The 20,480-nt window shown below is 38.2% G+C and overlaps 2 protein-coding genes across 2 annotated transcripts; one reads left to right on the top strand and one right to left on the bottom strand.

Moving 5' to 3' along the window:
- Positions 1–1,152: 1,152 nt before the first annotated feature.
- On the top strand, positions 1,153–1,632 carry LOC114033049 (60S ribosomal protein L29-like). Its single transcript, XM_027848506.1, has 2 exons — positions 1,153–1,299; positions 1,417–1,632. The coding sequence occupies exons 1-2, from the start codon at positions 1,153–1,155 to the stop codon at positions 1,630–1,632; spliced, it is 363 nt and encodes a 120-aa protein (XP_027704307.1).
- Positions 1,633–1,959: 327 nt separating this feature from the next.
- On the bottom strand, positions 1,960–18,773 carry LOC114033048 (collagen alpha-1(XV) chain-like). The gene is made up of 6 exons (XM_027848505.1): positions 18,734–18,773; positions 15,568–15,657; positions 15,294–15,343; positions 15,067–15,168; positions 6,856–7,000; positions 1,960–2,033 (listed from the first exon to the last, which is right to left on the bottom strand). Exons 3-6 carry the CDS (start codon positions 15,306–15,308, stop codon positions 1,960–1,962), a joined length of 336 nt encoding a protein of 111 aa, XP_027704306.1. The 5' UTR covers positions 15,309–15,343; positions 15,568–15,657; positions 18,734–18,773.
- Between the last annotated feature and the right edge of the window lie 1,707 nt (positions 18,774–20,480).

Here is a 20,480-nt window from a genome sequence, read left to right as displayed (position 1 = left end):
AGGACATTGATAACAACATCAGAGGAGAAGCTTTTCTGCAGAGAGAGAAAAGATTGCTTGGGGAAAGCTGCTTCAGCCTGTGAGCCTGTCATAAAGGCAGAAGAACCTTGAGAAGCAGTGTAGCAGTTAGAACAAGAAACTAGGAGTCAGAAGACCTAGATTCACCTTCTGGCCTTATTTACTAGCTTTGTACTTTTGGACAGGTCATTCAACTGCAATAATTCTAACTTTCAAAATCTGACAAATGGAAATAGCAATACTTTTCCTGTCTTCTTCACAGACTCAAATGAAATAATGTATACAAAATTGTGTGGTAATTGCAAAAATCTATTAAAATTATCATGCATTATGGATACAAGACCAAATCCTTCTTTCTGTTATTAAGTTTAATGTAATTCTTCCCACAGGCTATTTCAATGTAGGTCTGTTTTTATTTTTTTTTTTTGTTTATACTGTACTTAAATGGAAATTCCAGCAATGTATTAATTGAAATAATATTCTACTACAACATAACAATTTATAAGCTTCATGGGCTTATAGTAACAGAGTGATACCATGGTACATGGTGCAGTGTAGAGAATAATGGCTTAAAGTCAAAAGACCCAAGTTCAAATCCTGTCTCTGTCACACACTAGCTGTGTTACCCTGGGCAAATCAATTCATCCCACTTTTCTTATCTTTAAGATGAGGGGAGAGGACTCAATGGCTTCTAACATCCATTTCAGTTCTAAATTTATGACCTTATGACCTTCTTGGACCTTGGTTTTCTCATCTGTAAAATGAGGGGGTTGGTCCATAAAAGGATTTGTTCTGTGAAGTTTAGATTCAGTCAAAGGGCTGCACCTGAGGACCTAGAGGGCCACATGTGGCCTCAAAGCCACAGGTTTCCTACCCCTAGGTTAGACAGATCACCTTCAAGCTCTAAATCATTGATCTTGTTTGCTACCAGGATTCTGTGAATCTCTCTTTTTCAGAAGTCCATTCTCTTCTTTCTCTCTCACTCTTAGCCACTTTTGGTCCATTATGTAAAGATGGATAAGTTTTAAAACCACACCATCCATAACCAATCACAAAAATGACACAGAAATGGCAGCATAAAACCTATATCACAGAGATGCGAGTCTCTGAAAGGGCCTCAGGTTTCTGAGATACATGCACATGGCCAAGAAATACAATAAGAAGGGGCTGAAGAAGATGCAAGTCAACAACACTGAAGCCATCATGGTCCAAGTAGAGACCATCAAGTCCCTGAGCACCAAGGCCTCCAAGGTCAAATTCCTTAGGCCCAAGATCTCCGAGGTCAATGTCTGGCATACCAGCCCCAAGATGTTACCAAGTGTCTAGGATTGGTACCAAACGTCCGGACCCTAGAATCATGAAACCCAGTTCTAAGGTCAACAGAACCACTGACTGAAGGCTGCCAAGCCCACTGACCCCAAGGTCACAAAGTCTGACAACCAAGGTCACAAGTCTGATCCTAAGGCCACCAAGTCTGATTCTAAGGTCATGAAGCTCAGATATTCCAAGGCTGCTAAGCCTACTGACCCCAAGCCTGCCGAGTCCATCAGCCCTAAAGGTGCCAAACCCAAAGATGCTGGGGCTAAAGCTACCAGTTCCACGTCTTTAAAATAGATGCTTCAGGACACAACTACTTGTTTAAACCTAAACCACAATTTTTTTCTCAGTCAGGGTATGATTATTCACTATTTTCTACAAATAAAGGAAATGGTGAGTCATTAAAAAAAAAAGAAGTCCATTATCTCTAGAAATCAACAAAATGGCCAGGAAATAAGTCACAGTCACAAGAAGATAACTTTAGAACTCTGGGAACTTTTGGTTATCTTATCATCAAGTGGATTCATGTTCTTGACATTCTTCAATAGAAATCATTCTCATTGTAACCCCATTGATTAAAAAAAACAAATGAAAATACAGCTTTTCTCTTTGAGTGCATAAATGTTAACTCACCAGGTTTCTGGATCCTGGAAGTCCTGGCTGGCCTGGAGGGCCAGGTGGGCCTGGAAGTGCCACAGCTGAAATAAAACAGAAAGTTTATATTACATTTCTCTCTCTCTCTCTCTCTCTCTCTCTCTCTCTCTCTCTCTCTCTCTTTCTCTCTCTTTTTAAATGTCAGGGGTCTCATGGAATTGAAATTTGTCACATGTTCTAACTAAGCATGCTCCATAAGATACAAATATCTCATCAACATTCTGCCAGTTCTTTCCCCATCAACTCCTTGGAGGGAAACAAGAACAGTACAAAGAAAAATATCTTAATGGATCATCCCAAATTAAATTGCAAACATTCAGGAAAGATTATTTTCTGGATAATTGTCAATTTGGACAATTGTCAAAAAAGACTTTGAGAAGAACAACTTGTCAGTACTATTAAGACTTTCTTCTATGACATGTTGATAGGTCTGGTAAAAATGACTTGAGGCCTTCATCTGAAAGAACTGGGAATGTGTAGTCTGAAGAAAAGAACACCGTCAAGGAGAGTGACTACTGTCTTTGAATTTCTAAAGGGTTGTTACATGGAAGAAGGATTAAAGTCAGCAAGCATTCATTAAGAGCTTACTATGGGCCAGGCATGGGACTAAACACCAGAGACACAAAGATACAAAGAAAAGCAAAAACACAGTTCCTGCCCTCAAGGAGCTCACATTCTAATGGAAGGGAACACATGGGAACAACTATGTACCTACAAGGTATACAAAGGGGAAGTGATTCTGTTTGCCTCCTCCTCTGATTGGTGAGTTGTTCCTCAAAACCTCCATTTGAGTAAGTGCCTTGCCCTGTGTTTACTGCTAACCTGGCTCAGAACCTGACTCTGCAGAATACGTCTCCACCTTGTTCACAAACTTCCTTTCCTTGTGTTTCTCTATTTGAATGTAAGCCCCTGGAGAATAGGGACCATCTTTTTTATTTTTATTTATTTTTTTTTGGTGAAGCAGTTGGGGTTCAGTGACTTGCCCAGGGTCACACAGCTAGTAAGTGTCATGTGTCTAAGGCCAGATTTGAACTCAGGTCTCCTGACTACAAGGCTGAAGCTCTATCTACTGCACCACCTAGCTGCCCCTGGGACCATCTTTTTTGCTTGTGTTGTATTCTTAGTGCTTAGCACAGTGCCTGGAACATAGTAAGTGCTTAATAAATGCTCTCTTTCTGTCTCAGTCTCTCTCTCTGTCTCTCTATTTCTGTCTCTGTCTATTCTCTGTATTCCTCTCTGTCTCCATCTGTCTATCCATCCAGAAGGCAGAACAAGAACCAGAAGATAGAAACTTCAGGGGCAGAGACAGAACATAAGAAAAAAAATTCTTGCAGCTAGAGCTAGTAAAAACAAAAAACAAAAACAAAAACAAAAGAAGAACAGTTTGCCTTGGGAGGCAAAGAGTTCCCTGTCACTAGTAGTTTTCAAGTAGAGGCTGTAGGACAAGTTATTGGGGATATGTACATGTCACATAGCCATATAATATAAATACAAAGTGAGTTAGGAGAGAGAGTCAATAGCAGCTGTGGGGATCAGGAAAGGCTTGATGTATAAGGTGTCATTTAAACTGAATTCTGAAGGAGGCAAAGGGTTCTAAGAGTCAGAGGTGAAGATGGAATTCACTCCAGGCATGCAGGACACATAGTGTGAAAGCATGGAGATAGGAGAGGCTATGTCACATGTGATTAACAGCCAGAAGTCTGGCTGGCTAGGGATGATGTAGAGGAGATTCTGAGCTCCTATTGGAATGGCCCATACCATGACTACTTCTCTTTCCTTTTCATCTATCATTCTCTTCCAGAAACACATTGAAAAGGCCTGCAGTCTCCTCTCTGTTATTAATGAGGCATCTACAGAGCAAGGAAAGCTGGCAGCTGAAAGGAAGAAGTGTGGCTATCATGGAAAGGCTGTCAGATTGCTTCCTTTATCCTTCTTCTCTGGCTCCTGGCTTCTGTTCCTTTGTGGAAAAAAATGTGAGATAGGGTTTGGGACATCAAAAGCTCCTAGTTTGATTAGTTAGGGAGACAGACAGAGAACCTCCAACTGAGAGGACATACCAGGATGTCAGTAGTTGCAACACAGGTAAGGAAAACTCACATTTAGTGCAAATGCCATTTTTTAAAAGGTGTGGTTTGTTTGCAAATTTTTTTTATAAACAAGCACTGGTCTCTTGGCAGGAACTTTTTTGTACATATTTTCCTAGGCTAATACTGCCTGGGCCTAATACTGAAGACTCTCACGGATATGAAAAGGGGAACTGGGTGTTGAGGAAGAGAAGGGGAAGACTGTAAACATATCCTGCTGGCACTCTGTATTTTGCCTGGTGTTTGAGTTCATGGAAAAATAGTACTATAAACAAAGCCCATCACATGAACTCATCTTTTTCTCAAGGAGCTATGGTGCAATCTGCTGGGATAGTTTCTGTCAAGGGCACCACCATCCTGCTAGGCCCCCAGATTCCCAATGTCAATGTGAATTGGACTTGCCACTCTCCCTTCACCTCACATATCCAACCAGCTACCAAATATTGTTTCTATCTCCACAACATCCCTTGCATCTGGCGCTTTCTCTTCACTCATTCAGTCACCACATTAATTCAGGTTCTCACCTAGACTATTATGGCAATCTTCTAATTGGCCTCTCAAACTTCAAATCTTTCTTTGCTCCAATCTCCGCCCAATTGCTAAAGTGATTTCCCTAAAATATAGGTCACTGCCCTGTTCAATAAACTCCAGAAGAGCTTGAGTATCTCCAGGATCATATATTCTCTAATGCATTTGGCTTTTAAAGCCCTTCACAATGTGACCTCAACCTATTTTTCCAACTTTGTCATATAGATCTTTCCCCTTCTTAAACTCTATAGTCCAGCCAGACTTCTTTTTCCTCACAAGTGACATACCCTCTCTGATTTCCATACTTTCTCACTAGCTTTCCTCCTCCATGGCTGGAGTGCATCCCATCCTCACCTCTGACTCTTAGAATCCTTCACCTCAAGCCTTTCCTGACCCTCCCAGCTGTTTGTGCTCTTCTCTCCGAACTCATTTTGAATTTATTTTATATATTTATGTGATCCTGGACAAGTCACCTAGGCCTCCCTCATCCTTAGTTTTCCTACTGGCAAAAAAAGAAAAGAGCACCTGTCTCACAGGATACTTGTGAGGATCAAATGAGATAACATATGTAAAGCACTTTGAAAACATTAACATGCTATGTAAATGCTAGTTATAATTATTATTTTAATATATGTATATGTTATCTCCCCCAATAGATATAAGCTCCTTGAGGGCAGGGACTGTTTAATTTTTGTCTTTTATCCCCAGCACCTAGCACAGTGCATGACATATAGTAGGCTCTTATTGTTTTGATTTGGTTTTGGAAGCAATTGGGGTTAAGTGACTTATCCAGGGTCACACAGCTAGTAAGTGTCTGAGGTCAGATTTGAACTTGGGTCCTTCTGACTCCCGGCCTGGCACTCTATCCACTGCGCCATCTACCTGCCCATAATAGACTCTTAATAAATGATTGGCTGATTGACATTAGAAATTGTAAAAGCAATCTGTTCTTTAAAGTCACTTCTAACTCTAAGATTCCTTTAGCCTATGAAGTTGTGGAAGTCTTCATTGAGTACCTACTCTGTGCTGTGGGGATACACAAGGAAATATAACAAACAACCTGTACTTTGTGAGAAACTAATAGGAGAGCCTGAGTAATGTAGTGAATAGAGAGCTGGCCTGGGAGTCATAAAGTACACAGATTCAAATCATTCCTGATACATACTGTGTGACTCTAAGCAAGTTCTTCCAGTGCCCCCCCCCCCCAGGCAACACTCTAAAGCAGAGATGGTGCCCTTCTTCACCGGTAGAAATCTTCCTTACTGGGAATAATTGATACCAAAGAAATCATAGGTCCAGTTTCCCTCCCCCCACAAAAAAATTGTCTGATTTGTTGAAAAAAGTCATAAGTACTTGAAACAATTGGATAATAAGTTAATGTATAATAAATTAAATTACGTGGAAATAGACAAATTCAACAGGAATTTGAAAAAAGAAGATAAATAAACATTATTTTTACATAGTACTTTACAAAAAAAGGCTTTTCTCAAAATAGACAAGTGAGCTGAGTAGTATATTGTTATGCTGTTTATAAAGTCCTAGTGCAAACTGCACTTGAGCTTTGAGTTCTGAGCCACAGTTTGTTAAAGAGGAAGTAACTGGGTCATCCTTGTGGTTTGCTTAATGGTTGATATTACTTTTGTTTATTATTTTCATTTTCATTTTTATTTCTATACCTTAAAGAAGAGTATTTAGACTCAAAGATAGAAGTCTAGGACATCTATAAATTGCTAAAAAAAAAAAAAGGAAGTTGAGAGTGTGACCCACATTTACTGATGAGTGTATGTATGTATGTATGTTTATATGTATGTATGTATATATGCATGTATGTATGTGTATTGTGTGTATACGCAAATGTCTGGAGAGAAAAAATGGTGTTTAAATCATCAGGCAGAAGGTTATGTGTTGTCAATTGATCCATGTTCCACTGATGTTTTTCACTCTAAACCAACTCTAAGTTGAAGATTAATTGAAATAGCCAGAGAAGATGTAGTTTTTATTGCCAATATCTGCATAAAAATATGAAATTATTCTAAGCTCTGTGTATATGAATCCTTTGTTCATAACAATATGACTGTTTGTGATAGAATGGACTATTTAATCCACCTGTGACTATAAGGGTGACATTAACAAAGATAACACAGGCAGAACATCCATTAAATACCACAAGCAATTATTAAATACCTATTATGTGCCAGTCATTGGTGATACAAAGACCAAATGAACCATAAATGAAGTGATTACTTTTACTAACCTGATCCCAATATTGCTGGAGGTCCTGGTGGCCCTGGAGGTCCTGGAGGTCCTGGGGGTCCATGAGCTCCATAGCCAGGAGGCCCAGGCAAACCTGGGGCCCCAGGGGGGCCTCTGGGTCCAATGACAGAATCACCTTTCTGGCCCTAGTACAGCAAACCCACAGTGACGGAGGAAAGGACACAATTAATCACCTTGATATTTTGATTTCTGAGTAACACATCTTTTAAGGAAACTGTTTCGAATTTCTCACTTGAAAACTTAAATTTCCCACAAGAAACATGGTAATCAAACATTCACTAATGACTTCATGAATTTCTTTTTTCCTCCACAATGACAGTGGTCAAATACCATCCCAGGCACCTGTATTACTTAGTGCTAATATGACTGTCCAGAGAGTCTGAAGAGATGGTAACAGGAGGTATAGCACATGTTAGCAAAGAAATCCAATTAAATTGTTATGTTTGCAAGAGAGCTTGTCTTGTGCAATGCACATGCTCAGATCCCCTAATATGGAGGCTCCCTACTTCCTGGTGTTCCCCCTAAGACATGGGAGAGGGAAACAGGCCAGATTGAAACGGTTCCTCTCTTTCTTGGGCACTCCTTTCTGTTACATCCAGGGAGTGAAGATCCCAGTTTACTCTCGGATGTCACTGTGAACTGAACTAGGAGTCACTTAATCCCAATTGCCTCCAAAAACAAAACCAAACAAAACAAAACAAAAAGAGGGATATGTATGTATAAAGGATTGCCCTTTCCTCACTTTTACCCTGGTTCTGAGAAATGGGCTGGGTCTTTGTTTTTTTTGGTTTGTCCTTCTCAGTTTTAGATGCTGGAGATAAACCCCACCAGACTGAGGAGTTCAAGCTCTGATGACCCTGAAGCCAGAATTGCAGGCAAGGTACCACCTTGCCACAGACAGATGGGCCAGCAGAGAAGCCCCTAGAAGTCAGGGTGCCTGGGACTGGAGCCCAAGTTGGTTTTGGGACTTGGAACTGGGACTATGATTTATAGGAACTGAGCTTTGCTATTTGTATATTTGTTATTATGGCTTGTGAAGTAAATATTCCTTTGTAAAAATTAATCTAACAGTTAGTGGCTAAATGAAACCAGGGTACAAGGGAACACCCCAGCCCTTGGGAAATGTCCACTGGTAGGGGCTGAAGTGATTTGCAGAGAGCCTCAACACTCTCAGTCCCCCTAAAGGGTACCAGAGAACCAGGAGGAGGGGTGAAATGTAACACACTTGGCTTCAGGGCAGTGGGGGCCAGAGCGGTCAGTGTTACATGTTGCAGAAGACATGGTAGAATAAAAAAAATAGGAACCGAAAGCAATACATACACACTGACTCTAACTTGGTAAGTGAAAGCAAGAACACTTGACAAGAACTGAGACTCATGTTCAATAGCTAGGTTTTTTTTGTCTACCCTTGTGATTTTGTTAGTATAAGCAATGCCAGACAAAGAAATTTTCTCTACCAAAGCCACTGGTTTGTGATTTAGAGCTTTGGAAGTTTGCTTGAATCATTGGAAGGTTAAGTGATATTGCCAAGGTCTCCCAGGTAGGACAAGTCAGAGGTAGGACTTTTCCCAAGCCTTCTGATTTGGAGGTCAGCTTTCAATCCAGTAGGCCACATTATTTTGCTCCACTGTTTCTGCATTATTAAATGAACATTCATAGCTTTTGTTTCATTTAACAATGGGGAAATAATGGAAGTATTTGGTTTTATATACAATTGCAATCACTTTTGCATATTATTTCCCTGAATTGTTTTAATTTTTTTGTGTATGTTTTCTTTTGTTCTTGTTCATATCTATGAGTGCTTGTCACTTGTCACTGGAAGTTAAAACAATTAATTAATTAAAAAAAAAGAAACTATAGCACTTTCTTAACCCCATCAGAGAATGATGGATAATTTTTTTTTAAACTTTAAAGTTCTCTGCTGTGCAATAGAAGCTCTTGATTTAAGAGTCTCTTTAAAAACAATTGGCTTAAGAAGAGAGAATCATATCTCACTGTAGGGCTAAACAAAAGAAGAAATATTTGTGTTCTTTAGCTTTTGATTCTCACCCAGGAAGAAGCATTTCTCTTATGAAACTGTTCAAAAATGAAGTTTGGGGAAAACTTTCTCTAGGTAATTAATGGACCAGTTAGGAACCTGAAGCACCCACAACAGTAAACAATTATGGATACTTAACCTGACAGTGAAGAGAGGAATGAGTCAGCTTGCCACTCCCCCCCCCAACTTCTTTTCACTCTCAGTGGAATCAAAAGCAGCTATTGTGAGAAACCATCCCAGTTACAAGCCTGTTTGCCTATTTATAAAAGAGGTAATAATTTATCTGTCAAATTACATGAGTTGCAGTCTCCTATGAACATTTTATTTACTTATCAGCTATATTAGGTGTCAAAAATAATGACACAAAATGAGAATGTGTAGCAATGCATCTATTTAATGATATATTCTTCAATCTTTACTAAATTCAAAAAGGAACAGGGACAGAATTTTGAAGACTACTGGAAATAAGTACATCCTCTTCAATCTCTAATTAGATAATGCATACAAATACAATGAAATTGTGGAAAGATCTTTGCTTCTATCACTGTAAGGACCTCTTGGGGTTGAAAATTCCAGGTAGATACAGATTCTAATCCATCTTTGACTTCATAGATAAATCCTAGGAAGTTGCCAGAGGCACATCGAGGTTAAATAACTTGCCTAGGGTCTTGTATCCAGTAAATGTCTGAGGCATGATTTGAACCCAGGTCTTTCTGACTCCAAGCCCAAAACTCTATCCATTGTGCCACATTACCTCAATAGATGATGGATAATTATGTAAAATTATTTTATACAATTTTAAAAGACTAGTTATGCTGGTCAGTTCTCCAGATACCAAGGCCTGAAAAGACTTGAAGAGTGAAGATGCTTATATCACCTATTAGAGGAGCACAGTCACGAAGTCTTGAGTTCAAGACCTACTCCGGCCCCACATTGGCTAAGTAACCCTTGGCAAGTCATCGGACATCTCAGAGCTCTAAGCAATAGTCCAAGGCTACAAGCTTCAGAAAAGGCACTGACCTGTACTGACAGGAGCTTCCTCACCTAGGAGTTTGTTAGACCAATAAAATCACAAGTCAAGTCTCTATCCCCTATACTGCCTATGATTTCTTAAGATATTACATGAGAATCACCAAAATCCATATTATATAATTTACAAGAAATTGCAGTTTTATATGGGGCAACCAACTATCAATGAATTCTATGAGATGCAACTCCAACAAGGGGATTGTTAACCTCAGAAGTTACATGTTTTCATTATGTTAACCATACATGAGCTATCTTAAGATGGCTAAAAGGAGGTAGTATATTTAATTGGCCAGCTAGGGAAGTTCAACAAGCAAGTGATTTTTTTGCTGCCAGGAATCAGTATGGCAACACAAAAGGAAAGGCACAGTTGGATAATGTTAAATTCATTTCACACATCTATACTAAATGTTTGGTCCTCATAAACCCATCTCTCAACTAGCTGGAAATGTGGAATAATTTCACGTTTCAGATTTGGGTTGGATTAGATGACTTCTGAAATAATTTTCGGCTCTAAAATTCCATCAGCTCTCAGTAGAGATCTTGATTACTCCATAGAACTCCTAGGCCCTGAACAAACTCTGTGCATCTCCCTAGTAAAGGGCTATTCTCATTGATATCTGATATTGCTTGTCTGGCAGCATGTTCAGTGACAGGTTTAATAAAGAACCCATTTTAAGGCAATTGTCAAGAAATACTTCTGGCTGGAGGTCCACGTAATTGTAGTTAGACCAGGAAACTGGGCATCACCTCCATCTCGCCTTTGAATTTGTGCAGAAGACTGATGGGTCAAATGGCTAGGCCCAGGTGAAGTAAAGAAGGCATGGGCTATTGCTAGCCTGAAATCTTATTTAAGAGTTGAGTTTTCTACTGAAGAATTCAGCCTGGACCTACAGGGTGCCATTTTTCTCAGTTAATTGCTGGCAGTTAGTTGCTATTAATTACATTTAATTGTTGGCAGGTCATACTGGCAAGATGGAAATTTTCTCATAAGGTTTTCTGCCTGAAAGGCATGTTAAGAGGCCATAATGTTCTCTAAGTGTGCAAGGACTGTTCTTTTAGTCCAAATTGTAGCATATTGAAATCACTTGAGATGCTAGCATTTAATTGGGGTTTTGAGAAACAGTCCCACAACTGAGGCCCACTTAGAAGCAGTAGAGATGGAAGCAACAGGCCATTTATCCAGGCAGAGTCTCAGGAGGAAGGGAAGTTGACTACTAGAAATCCTCTACAATGTAGATAGAGATCACAGAGGGTTGTCAATGAGCCGAGTTATTTCTCAATAGCAAGGTAAGTGAAGTGAGAAGTGATAGGAAGACAACTAAACTGTGGAAAAGATCCAAGAGGGGGAAACCAAAAAGCCAGTTAGGGTCTAGCAGAGAGGGAGTTGCCTTGAAGGGAACAATAATAATAATAATAATTATAGCTAATATGTATATAGTGCTTTAAAGTTTGTAAATCACTTTACATGTGTTAGCTCATTTTTTTTTTTTGTTCATGTAGTGCAAAGAAATCAGAGAGACAGATGGAGATGGATATTCCTTGGCAGGTTCAGCTGCCTCTTAACAACCCTAGGCAGCTCTTGGATCCTGTCTGCTTGGTGTTTAAAGGGACATGAGCCTTAGTACCTGGCTGGATTTTGAAGACTCTGCCCTAGGGCTGAGCTGATCTGATTAGTGAGTAAGTATAGCTCACTCTACCTAGCCAGCCCCAGAACAGACCATGTTTCACATCCCAATCCATTCCAGCCATTTTCCTGCTATCTACTCTCTACCCTTTTGGTATCGTGGAAAGAGCCCTGGCTTTGAAGTCAGAGTAGCTGAGTTTCCCTATTAATCGTGCCTCTGACACTTATTGCCCTTGTGATCCTGGGCAAGTTAACCTCCTTAAGGTATAATTTCCTCATCTGTAAAATAAGGACTATATGGCCTTGGAGGTCCTTTCCAACTCTAGCTGTAGGATTTTATGATCAATCTCCCACTCTGAGGACAGTAAGAAAATCAGTAATAACATTGCATAAGGAAAGAGCATGTCGATCAACTACCCTATGTCTCCACTTACTATTCTTGTGACTTTCCAGACCAAAGCACCTTTCTTTGGCCGTTACTCCTTATATATGTTTTCTCCCTCTTTTAGAGTATAAATTCCTTGAGGGTAGGAACTACTTTGCTTTTCTGTTCGCACCCCTACATTTAATCCAGTGTCTGGCATATAGTAAGCACTTATTAAATGAGTTTCATTCACTCATTCACTCACTCCTGGCAGCTGCTGTAGCAGTAATTGGGCATGGCACTGATTTGGGACTTAGCATATACTACCTAGTATTGTTATTTCCTTTATCTACGAGTCCTGTGTCTCCAGTTGGAATGTAAACTCATTGTGGACAGAGACCCATCTTATGTATCTTTTCCAGAAAGTAGCAGTCGTATCTTGTATGTTGCAGATGTTCAAATGAATGTTTGATGACCATTATTACATCTTGAATTGTAAGTAACTGCAGAAGTCCCTAAGCTATGTGAATCATTTTAAATTATATGTATGAATTTTGTGAATACTTTTACAATGATAATGTTGACATTTTGAAACTAAAAAGGCAAACCACTAACTTGATTGTATTATGTCTTCCCAAACATATTTTTTGCTGGATTTGGCAGCGTGGACCCAGTATTTGGAAAGTGATTGCTCCTTTTTAATTTCCCTAATTGTCTAGGCACCACTCAACTCCTCTATTAAAATAAATCATAGAATTTCAGCTCTTAAAGGGACCTTAGAGACCATCTAGTTCCAACCTGTACGCAAGCAAGTATCTCCTATATATAATACTTAACAAGATATCATCCATTCTCTATTTGGTGACCAACTTGTGGGACCATGCTGGGGGACACACAGACAAGGTAAACCGCCATTTTAAGGAGAGTAGGAGGAAAGGATTCAACAACTTTTTAAATGTTAGCATATATTATGATATTTATTTGTTGTTCCTTTTAAAATGGGAAGGGCTAGCAACATTTTCAACAGTTTGGATCCTGTTCCATTGCCATCCACAAATCAACCTGTATTTGTTGAATTCTAATTATGCTCAGCACTGTGTTAGGTCATCTCTTGTTTTTGCTACATAATTGGCCCACTTCCTGTTAAGACATATTGTGGAATGTATTTTTTAGTCTGCTTCTTGTGAAATAAGTCATTACTGGCAATATGCTACAGTCAATCTTCTTATATTCACCATGCATCTTTTCATTGTTCTTTGTGTCATCTTTAGTTAGGGTTCTTCTGAAACCAATGTATTACGTGATTTATGGCTATGTGGCATCATTAAGGATAATCCTGATATTCAAAATATAGACTTTTTGTTAGAGAGCACCTTGAAATACTGAAAGTCTGTGCAACTTTCTTGATGTGATCCAGCCCCCTCTTTTCCTATTCAATTCTGGACCCGTTTTATTCTCTTTTTGCAATGTTTGTCTAATTCATAATGGGGAATGATAGATTCACCCATTGGGATATCTATCTGTTCAGTTGCATCTCATTATCTGGGCAATAAGCATTTGTTACCTACTTTTGAATGTGGATTAATGCTGTTAGTAACAGTAAATTTGTGTATTTTGCCTGTATCTACAGATATTGCCACCGTTCCCTTCTAGAGCAAGTGAATGACATTTTAAAAGCATTACGTGACGGTTAATCTTTTATAGGTTTCCCACAGTCAGAATTTTGCTTTACACTCTATGAATCTGAAGGAGGCTTTCTGATGGCCCAGAAAATAGCAATAAGATAGTGTTGAAACTACCTAGCAAGCCTAGGTGACTAAAGGGTGGGATAAGGTTAGAGAGAATGGTGAGGCCTAATAAATCTCATAGTAAGTAATAAAAAAGAGGAAGCCTATGAGTTTTGGTCTAGACTCTGCTGTCTAGTTTCTGTTTGACACAGTTATTTAGTCTAGTTCCTTTTGGAAAAATGATTCTTGTTTTGTATCTAGAAGTTCTATTTAACTAGAAATTCTATCATTATGGAATAACTACTTACGTGGTATTGAGCCCTCCACCCCCACTTTTTCTGCAACTAGTCTGACATTATATTTGAATTTTTTTCATCCTAACTTACTTCCTTTCAGTTAAAGTGTTTTGCTTTTTTTATTATATAGAATTCTGATTTGGGGGCTCATTGATTTTCCCCAAAACCAACAATCCTAAACCACTAGCTCTTTTTTTCAAACCACCATTATTCTCAGGGTCATGGCTGTAATGTTGGGAATCATGAGACACCACAATTTCAGAAGAAGAAAAATTTCAGAGGACACAAAAGGGAATGGAGAAATGCATAGTGGGTATAAATGACCCACAGCACATTACCAGGAGGTGGCTTGTATGCTGGAAGTGAGCTAAAACATATTATTGAAGACATGTGTGACCAGAAGAGGAGGTAAACTGGTTATGTGATGAAACTGATGGATAGAAAACACTGCACTAGGTCCACAAAATAGTGAAAAGAGCATTGGATTTAGAGTTAGAAGATCTAGGTTCAAAAGCTGACTCTGCAAGTTGTTATCCGTATGATTTTGGACAAGTCATATAGGCTGTTTTGTGCTGTTCAGTTGTTTTACAGTCATGTCTGAATCTTTGTAACTGCATTTGGGGTTTTCTTGGCAAAGATACTAGAGTGGTTTGCCTTTTCTTTTTCCAGCTCATTTTACAGATGAGGAAACTGAGGCAAAAAGGGTTAAGTGACTTGCTCAGGGTCACACAGCTAATAAAGTACCTGAGAGCTGGATTTGAACTCAAGAAGAGTTTAAGTCATGTAACCATCTATAAAATGAGGGGACAATCTCTAAGATCCCTTCTAGTTCTAAATTTATTATCCTATAATTCTATGATATTAAGAGAACTGTAGTGAAGTTTCTAGGGCATTAGGTAAATCCTCTATGAAAGATTTACAGATAGACAAGGACACAGAGTAAAAAAGCGTGGACTGTTATCTGCTTAGATGGAGAAAATATTTCACACTAAAGAGATCATGAATCTATTGAGGTATTTGCTTAATTTCTAATTATTACTAATATAATATGTCATTTCCAATGAGAAAATTGACTTCATCACGGGAATATGATCTTCAAGGTATATTACTTACCATTTGTCCAGGACTTCCTGGCAGTCCGGGGGGCCCGGGCATAAAAAATCCACCATTGGAGTCTCCTTTTTCACCTTTGATCCCTTTGTTTCCAGACTCACCCTCAAAGAAAACACCATTGAGAAATTTAAGGATAAAGAACAAAATGAGCCATATCTCATAAGCCCAGTGACCCTTAAGTAATGGTGGTTAGGCAGAGAGCAAATATTAAGTGAAGAAATAAGTACCTTCATTCTATCCATAAAGTGTTTCAAGTATGTAACAGGAATTGGGGGACCTGAAAAGAAAAACATCAAAAAATGACAATTTCTATTTTAGAAATACTAAAAAAAATCTTGTAGTAGGTAACATTTTAATTTTTTTTAGTTTGTGTACCACTAGAATGTAGTATCAGCCTCAACATTAAGGGTTAATAGTGGTTGCAATCTCAGCCCTAGCTCAGTTGCATTTCTAAAAAAAATGAGAATAAAATAACATAGTCTAGGATAACACTTAAAATACCTGGTGGTCCTGGTTCGCCTTCATCTCCTTTTTCACCCTTTGGGCCTGGTTTCCCAGGTAGGCCCCAAGAGCCTTTTTCTCCTTTAACACCTGACATTTAAAAACATACAGAAAATAACTTTAATTCTCTGTGAAATAGTCACAGAATATGGTGGAGTTTTCAAAAAGGGCATCATAAGCAGGTGCCCATTGATTGAGATCTGGCTAAAAAATTTCATTGCATGAATGTCACGGATTATTACTCTGACATTAGAAATAACAAATATGAAGAGTTCAGAGGCTAAGTCAAGAAATCAATATAAACAATGTCTATAACAATATAAATGGAAAGAACAAAGAAAATAGATTGAACAATAACAATAACAACAATAATACAATTATCAAGCTTATCCTTCTCCCTCTTCCACCTCCCCCCTATTAGAAAATTCATTGTCCTCCCTTCTTCACAATGAGGGGAGGGTGGAAAGGGAGAGAAGTTATATGGGTAAAATATTGCATATATGTATTTTCTGATTTGGTTGATAATGTTGATAAGTTTTGTTGAGGTACCTTTTTTTCTTCTCTATTAAAATTTTTTTTAATTTTTGTTATAAGAGATAAGGTAGGTTGGGAAAAAGTAGGGGAGAGGAGGAGAGGATATATTTAGAAATTTAGATATGAAAACAAAAGATACCAATAAGAAAGAAAACAAAAAAAATGGCATCTACGTGTATAAAACAAAGCTTTCTTTGTATATGAAAGTCTAGATTTACAAAAATAAAAACCAAAAAAATTGAGTGTGGTTTAGTGGAAAAAAGCACTAGAAAGATTCAGAATTCTTCTATCATTTATTATGTGAGCTTATCCCTGTCATAATACCACTTAAAGTTTCCATTTCTTCACCCAAATGCAGTTCATGAAATAATGAATGCATGCAAAATGCTATGATTATTGTTATGTTGATGTTGTTACTGAGTAATTCTTCTCTTTACAGAATAATTCTCTATGGGATCCTTTTCTATAGTCAGCTTCCATAATGCACACTATGATGATTTACAAAAGTTTAGTCTACATAAAATTTTTCAAGAGCACTATAGGGACAGGTCATAGGAAGGACTGCTTAGATGTCATCCACTCAAATCTCCTGACTTTGCAGAGAAGGAAACTGAGGCTGGAAGAGATGAAGTGACTTGCCCAAGGTCATAGAAAATGATCTGTCACAGAGCTGGTTTATGAATCCAGGTCCTGTGTCTCCAGCTCCTGTATTCCTCTAAATGGAATTCTCAGTCATAGTATCCATTTTCATGAACATTTTAAGTTGCTCAGAGAATGATTTATTTTAGGTCATGGATCCATTTAAGTGTTTATCCATATACAGAGCACAAATGGGGAAAATATTACAATTTGCATTGAACAGTGTAATTTCAATATTTCATTTGGTTGAACACTAGTGTGAGTTGACTTGCAATGGAATTCTTTTGGAGGAAATATTTATGCTTTAGTTTTGAGATAAAGAATAGTGCTTTTGAAAATGTTGAGCCATTTAAAAATGTTGATGGGTTGGTTAAGTGCACGTACATCTAGATAAATTTAAATGAGTTCATTCTGCTCTGCATCCATAGGTGTTGTCACCCATTGAGCAAATGGGCATTGCCTATTATGTCTCTTTATCCAATGGAAAAAAATAGAATTGGTCCCTTGGAGACTTTTAACATAGGTTCCTCGACAGGAGTTAGTTTATCTTCCGTAATATTTGTTGCTGGCATATTTTCAGTTCTCATTATCTACCATATTCAGTACCCCATCCTGTCATTATCTCTGTGCCTTTGCAAAGATTGTCCTTCATGTCTCGAATGTTATCTTTCCTTCCTCACCTCTGCCTCTTAGAATCCTTAGCTTCCTTCAAAACTCAGCTCTACAACCACTTCCTATGTGTGGCTTTTCCTGATCTCAACAGCTGCTAGTTCCAACTTCTCCCATGATATACACACACACACACACATACACACACACACACGTGTATACACACACACACATACATATATACATGTCGCTGTTCAGTTGTTTTCAATTATGTCCAACTCTTCATGACCCCATTTGGAGTATTCTTGACAAATATGCTGTGGTAGTTGACCATTTCCTTCTCCAACTCATTTGAATTCCAGGCCCAACACTCTATCCACTGTGTCACATAGCTGCCCAGATACACACACACACACACACACACACACACACACACAGTGTGTGTGTGTGTATAGATATATGTATAAACTTATATGTATATGTGTTGTCTTCTCTCCGAGAATGTAAGCTCTTTTAGGAAAGGGGTATCTCATCTTTGTCTTTGTATTCTAAGTGTGTGGCACCTAGTTCAAGAATGCTTATTAATTGATTGATTCATTGCAGTTATGAAGAATAAAAAAACAGTGTGGACAGGAATCCACTGGGGAAAGTTTTGAAGATTCATCCTGATAATGAAGGTACCTACTGGTAAACCAAGATGAAGAAATGAACTCGGATAATCAGACCTAGTATGGAACAAACAATTGATATGAGCAATTCAGCCCACTGCATCACAAAACTGAATATGACCATAAATATAATCTGTTTTTTTTCCTTTGTCCTAGTCATTATGTGCCTTTTTTCCTTGTGTTATATTGCCTCCCACTTAGCAATTTCCTCAATGGCCCCACTATCAACATATATTTATCATTCAATCAATCAGCACTTATTAAGTACCTGCTGTGGTCTAGCTAGCATTATGCTGAACCTTGGGGATAGAAATACAAAGAATGAGGCAATGTTTCCTCTCAAGGAATTTAGGTTCTGACAGGAAAGATGACAAGTATATACAAAGTATATGTAGAATAAATGTATAGAGATTCTATACAAATATATGCAAGATAGTTCAATACAAAGTAATTTGGGAACAAGACCACTTGTAGTTGGGGACAATCAGGAAAGGTTTCCTGTAGAAGGTAGAGTTTGAGCTGTGTTTTGAAAGGAGAGGAATGTGTTATAATTGCTTGGAAATGTTATGTGGTTTCCCCCTAAGGAGACCTTTGAAATACATAGTCATTCACTGAATTCCTCTTAGGTGCATTGAACAAACAGAAATGCTTTTTCTCTTAGCTATTGAAGGTCAACACATACATGATAAATATAAAATGGATAAAAAAGTGAGTACCGTGGAAAGTTATTAGTTCTTGATTCCCAGGATGAGTAGGATTGACCTAAAGAGAGAGAAGAAGAAAGCACTTCATATTCAAGACAGATCTTTACTTAGCGTAGGGTTAGTGTAAATCTATGGAAGTAGATTAAGTTCAGCAAACATTTAAAACTTCATTCACATCAAACTAAATGCCATTCACATGCACAGCCAACCTCATAGTTTGGGTTATTGTGCTAGGTGAATCCTCAGGGATTCACCCAGAAACGTGCAGTCTCTGTCACATGCAATGCTCTCAGTAAAAGGACATATCATGCAAACTGGCTCTCTGTGTCATCCAGGTTTATTGTTCAAGGGATTGAGCAAAGGGGAACATGGAAGCTTTTAGATAACAGATTTTTTTTTTTAAATCAGATCTGGTCATGGTGCTTTTCTTTTTAAAATGGATTGGCTGTAACCAAGAGTTCTGCCAGTCCTCAAGAATTTTTCATCAAATTATTTAGTACTGTCTTTTTCATCTTGACACAGAGAAAGAGACATTTGGAGATAGCCATAACATAGCTTCTTGATTGAGCCCATGGTTTTCTGTCCAGATAGCTTTCCATTCCTTTGTTTTCAGAGTAACCTATTTACTGTGGATTGGTTCTGGCCCAATGAAAAGCAACCAGTCTGAGGAGTGGGAATATATCCAGAAATGACAGTGATATGAGGCAAACCTCTTTTTTTCCTTTCTGAATTATATTTTAAACCTCCATAAAATTCACGTTGTCAAACATCTTATATCATTCCTAGACTGCAGTGAGTTTCTAAGATGAGACTTTTCTGAGTCAATCAGAATTTCCACATAATAATGCTAACTTTTCCTTCAAGAAACATTTTACCTTTGCCTTTTTATTAATAGGCATTTTAATGGCATTTGCTTCTCCTGTATGACTCCTGATGGGAAAAGTAGTATATGATACCTGCACAATCACAAAATGCATATCTAAGTAGTTATATTGGATATTATATCAAAGTATATTGAGTATCACATATCTTTGCACTTACCCTCTTCCATAAGAGCCCTACTGGCTATATTCAACTCCCTGTGAAGTTTGGACTGCATGGTTAAACTCACAGTTGCCCTCAACATCCTAGATGCTCATACCCACTTTGATCATCTTTGTCAGTCAAAAACCAAAATCAAGCCAAATCCTGTTTGATTCCTCTGTGTAGAAGAAAGCAACAGAAGCAAGAAGGGGAACAGCTACTCTGACTTCATTTCATACCAACTAGGAGGATCTGGTTGATGAAGTAGAAGCAATGGGAACCACGGGGAAAAGTTACCATGTTACTCCAGAATTTGTGGTAGTTAAAAAAGAACCATTGCTTATAGGTATATGTATACCCTGGATGTAAGTTTTTTTTTAACTTCAGGAAAATAATACAGATGATTATATGGCCTGAGAGTCTAAAAGCAAAGCTGACATAAGGGATATAAGAGGCTCTCAGGAAAAAAATGATGGTAGAAACAGAAACGGCACAATAAGAAAGAAAAGGAAGAGGTATCTCATGAATATAAGGATTGAACATCTCATCTAATGAATTTAGATGATAAAAAAGCATATACAAAAAAATGGAAGGAGAGGCACTTAATCAAAGATATATATTAAAAAGTGGTATAGAATCACAGAATTGTAGAAGCCCAGAAGTAGAAGAGACCTGAAAGGTCATCTTATCCACTGTTATACCCAACGCATTGATGCCTCTACAACGCTGCCTATGT

Source organism: Vombatus ursinus, unplaced genomic scaffold (genome assembly GCF_900497805.2).
Source record: "Vombatus ursinus unplaced genomic scaffold, bare-nosed wombat genome assembly UNPS02006739.1, whole genome shotgun sequence".
Taxonomy (NCBI): Eukaryota; Metazoa; Chordata; class Mammalia; order Diprotodontia; family Vombatidae; genus Vombatus; species Vombatus ursinus.
Note: the sequence above shows the minus strand (reverse complement) of the source record. Positions and strands in the feature narration are given on the sequence as shown.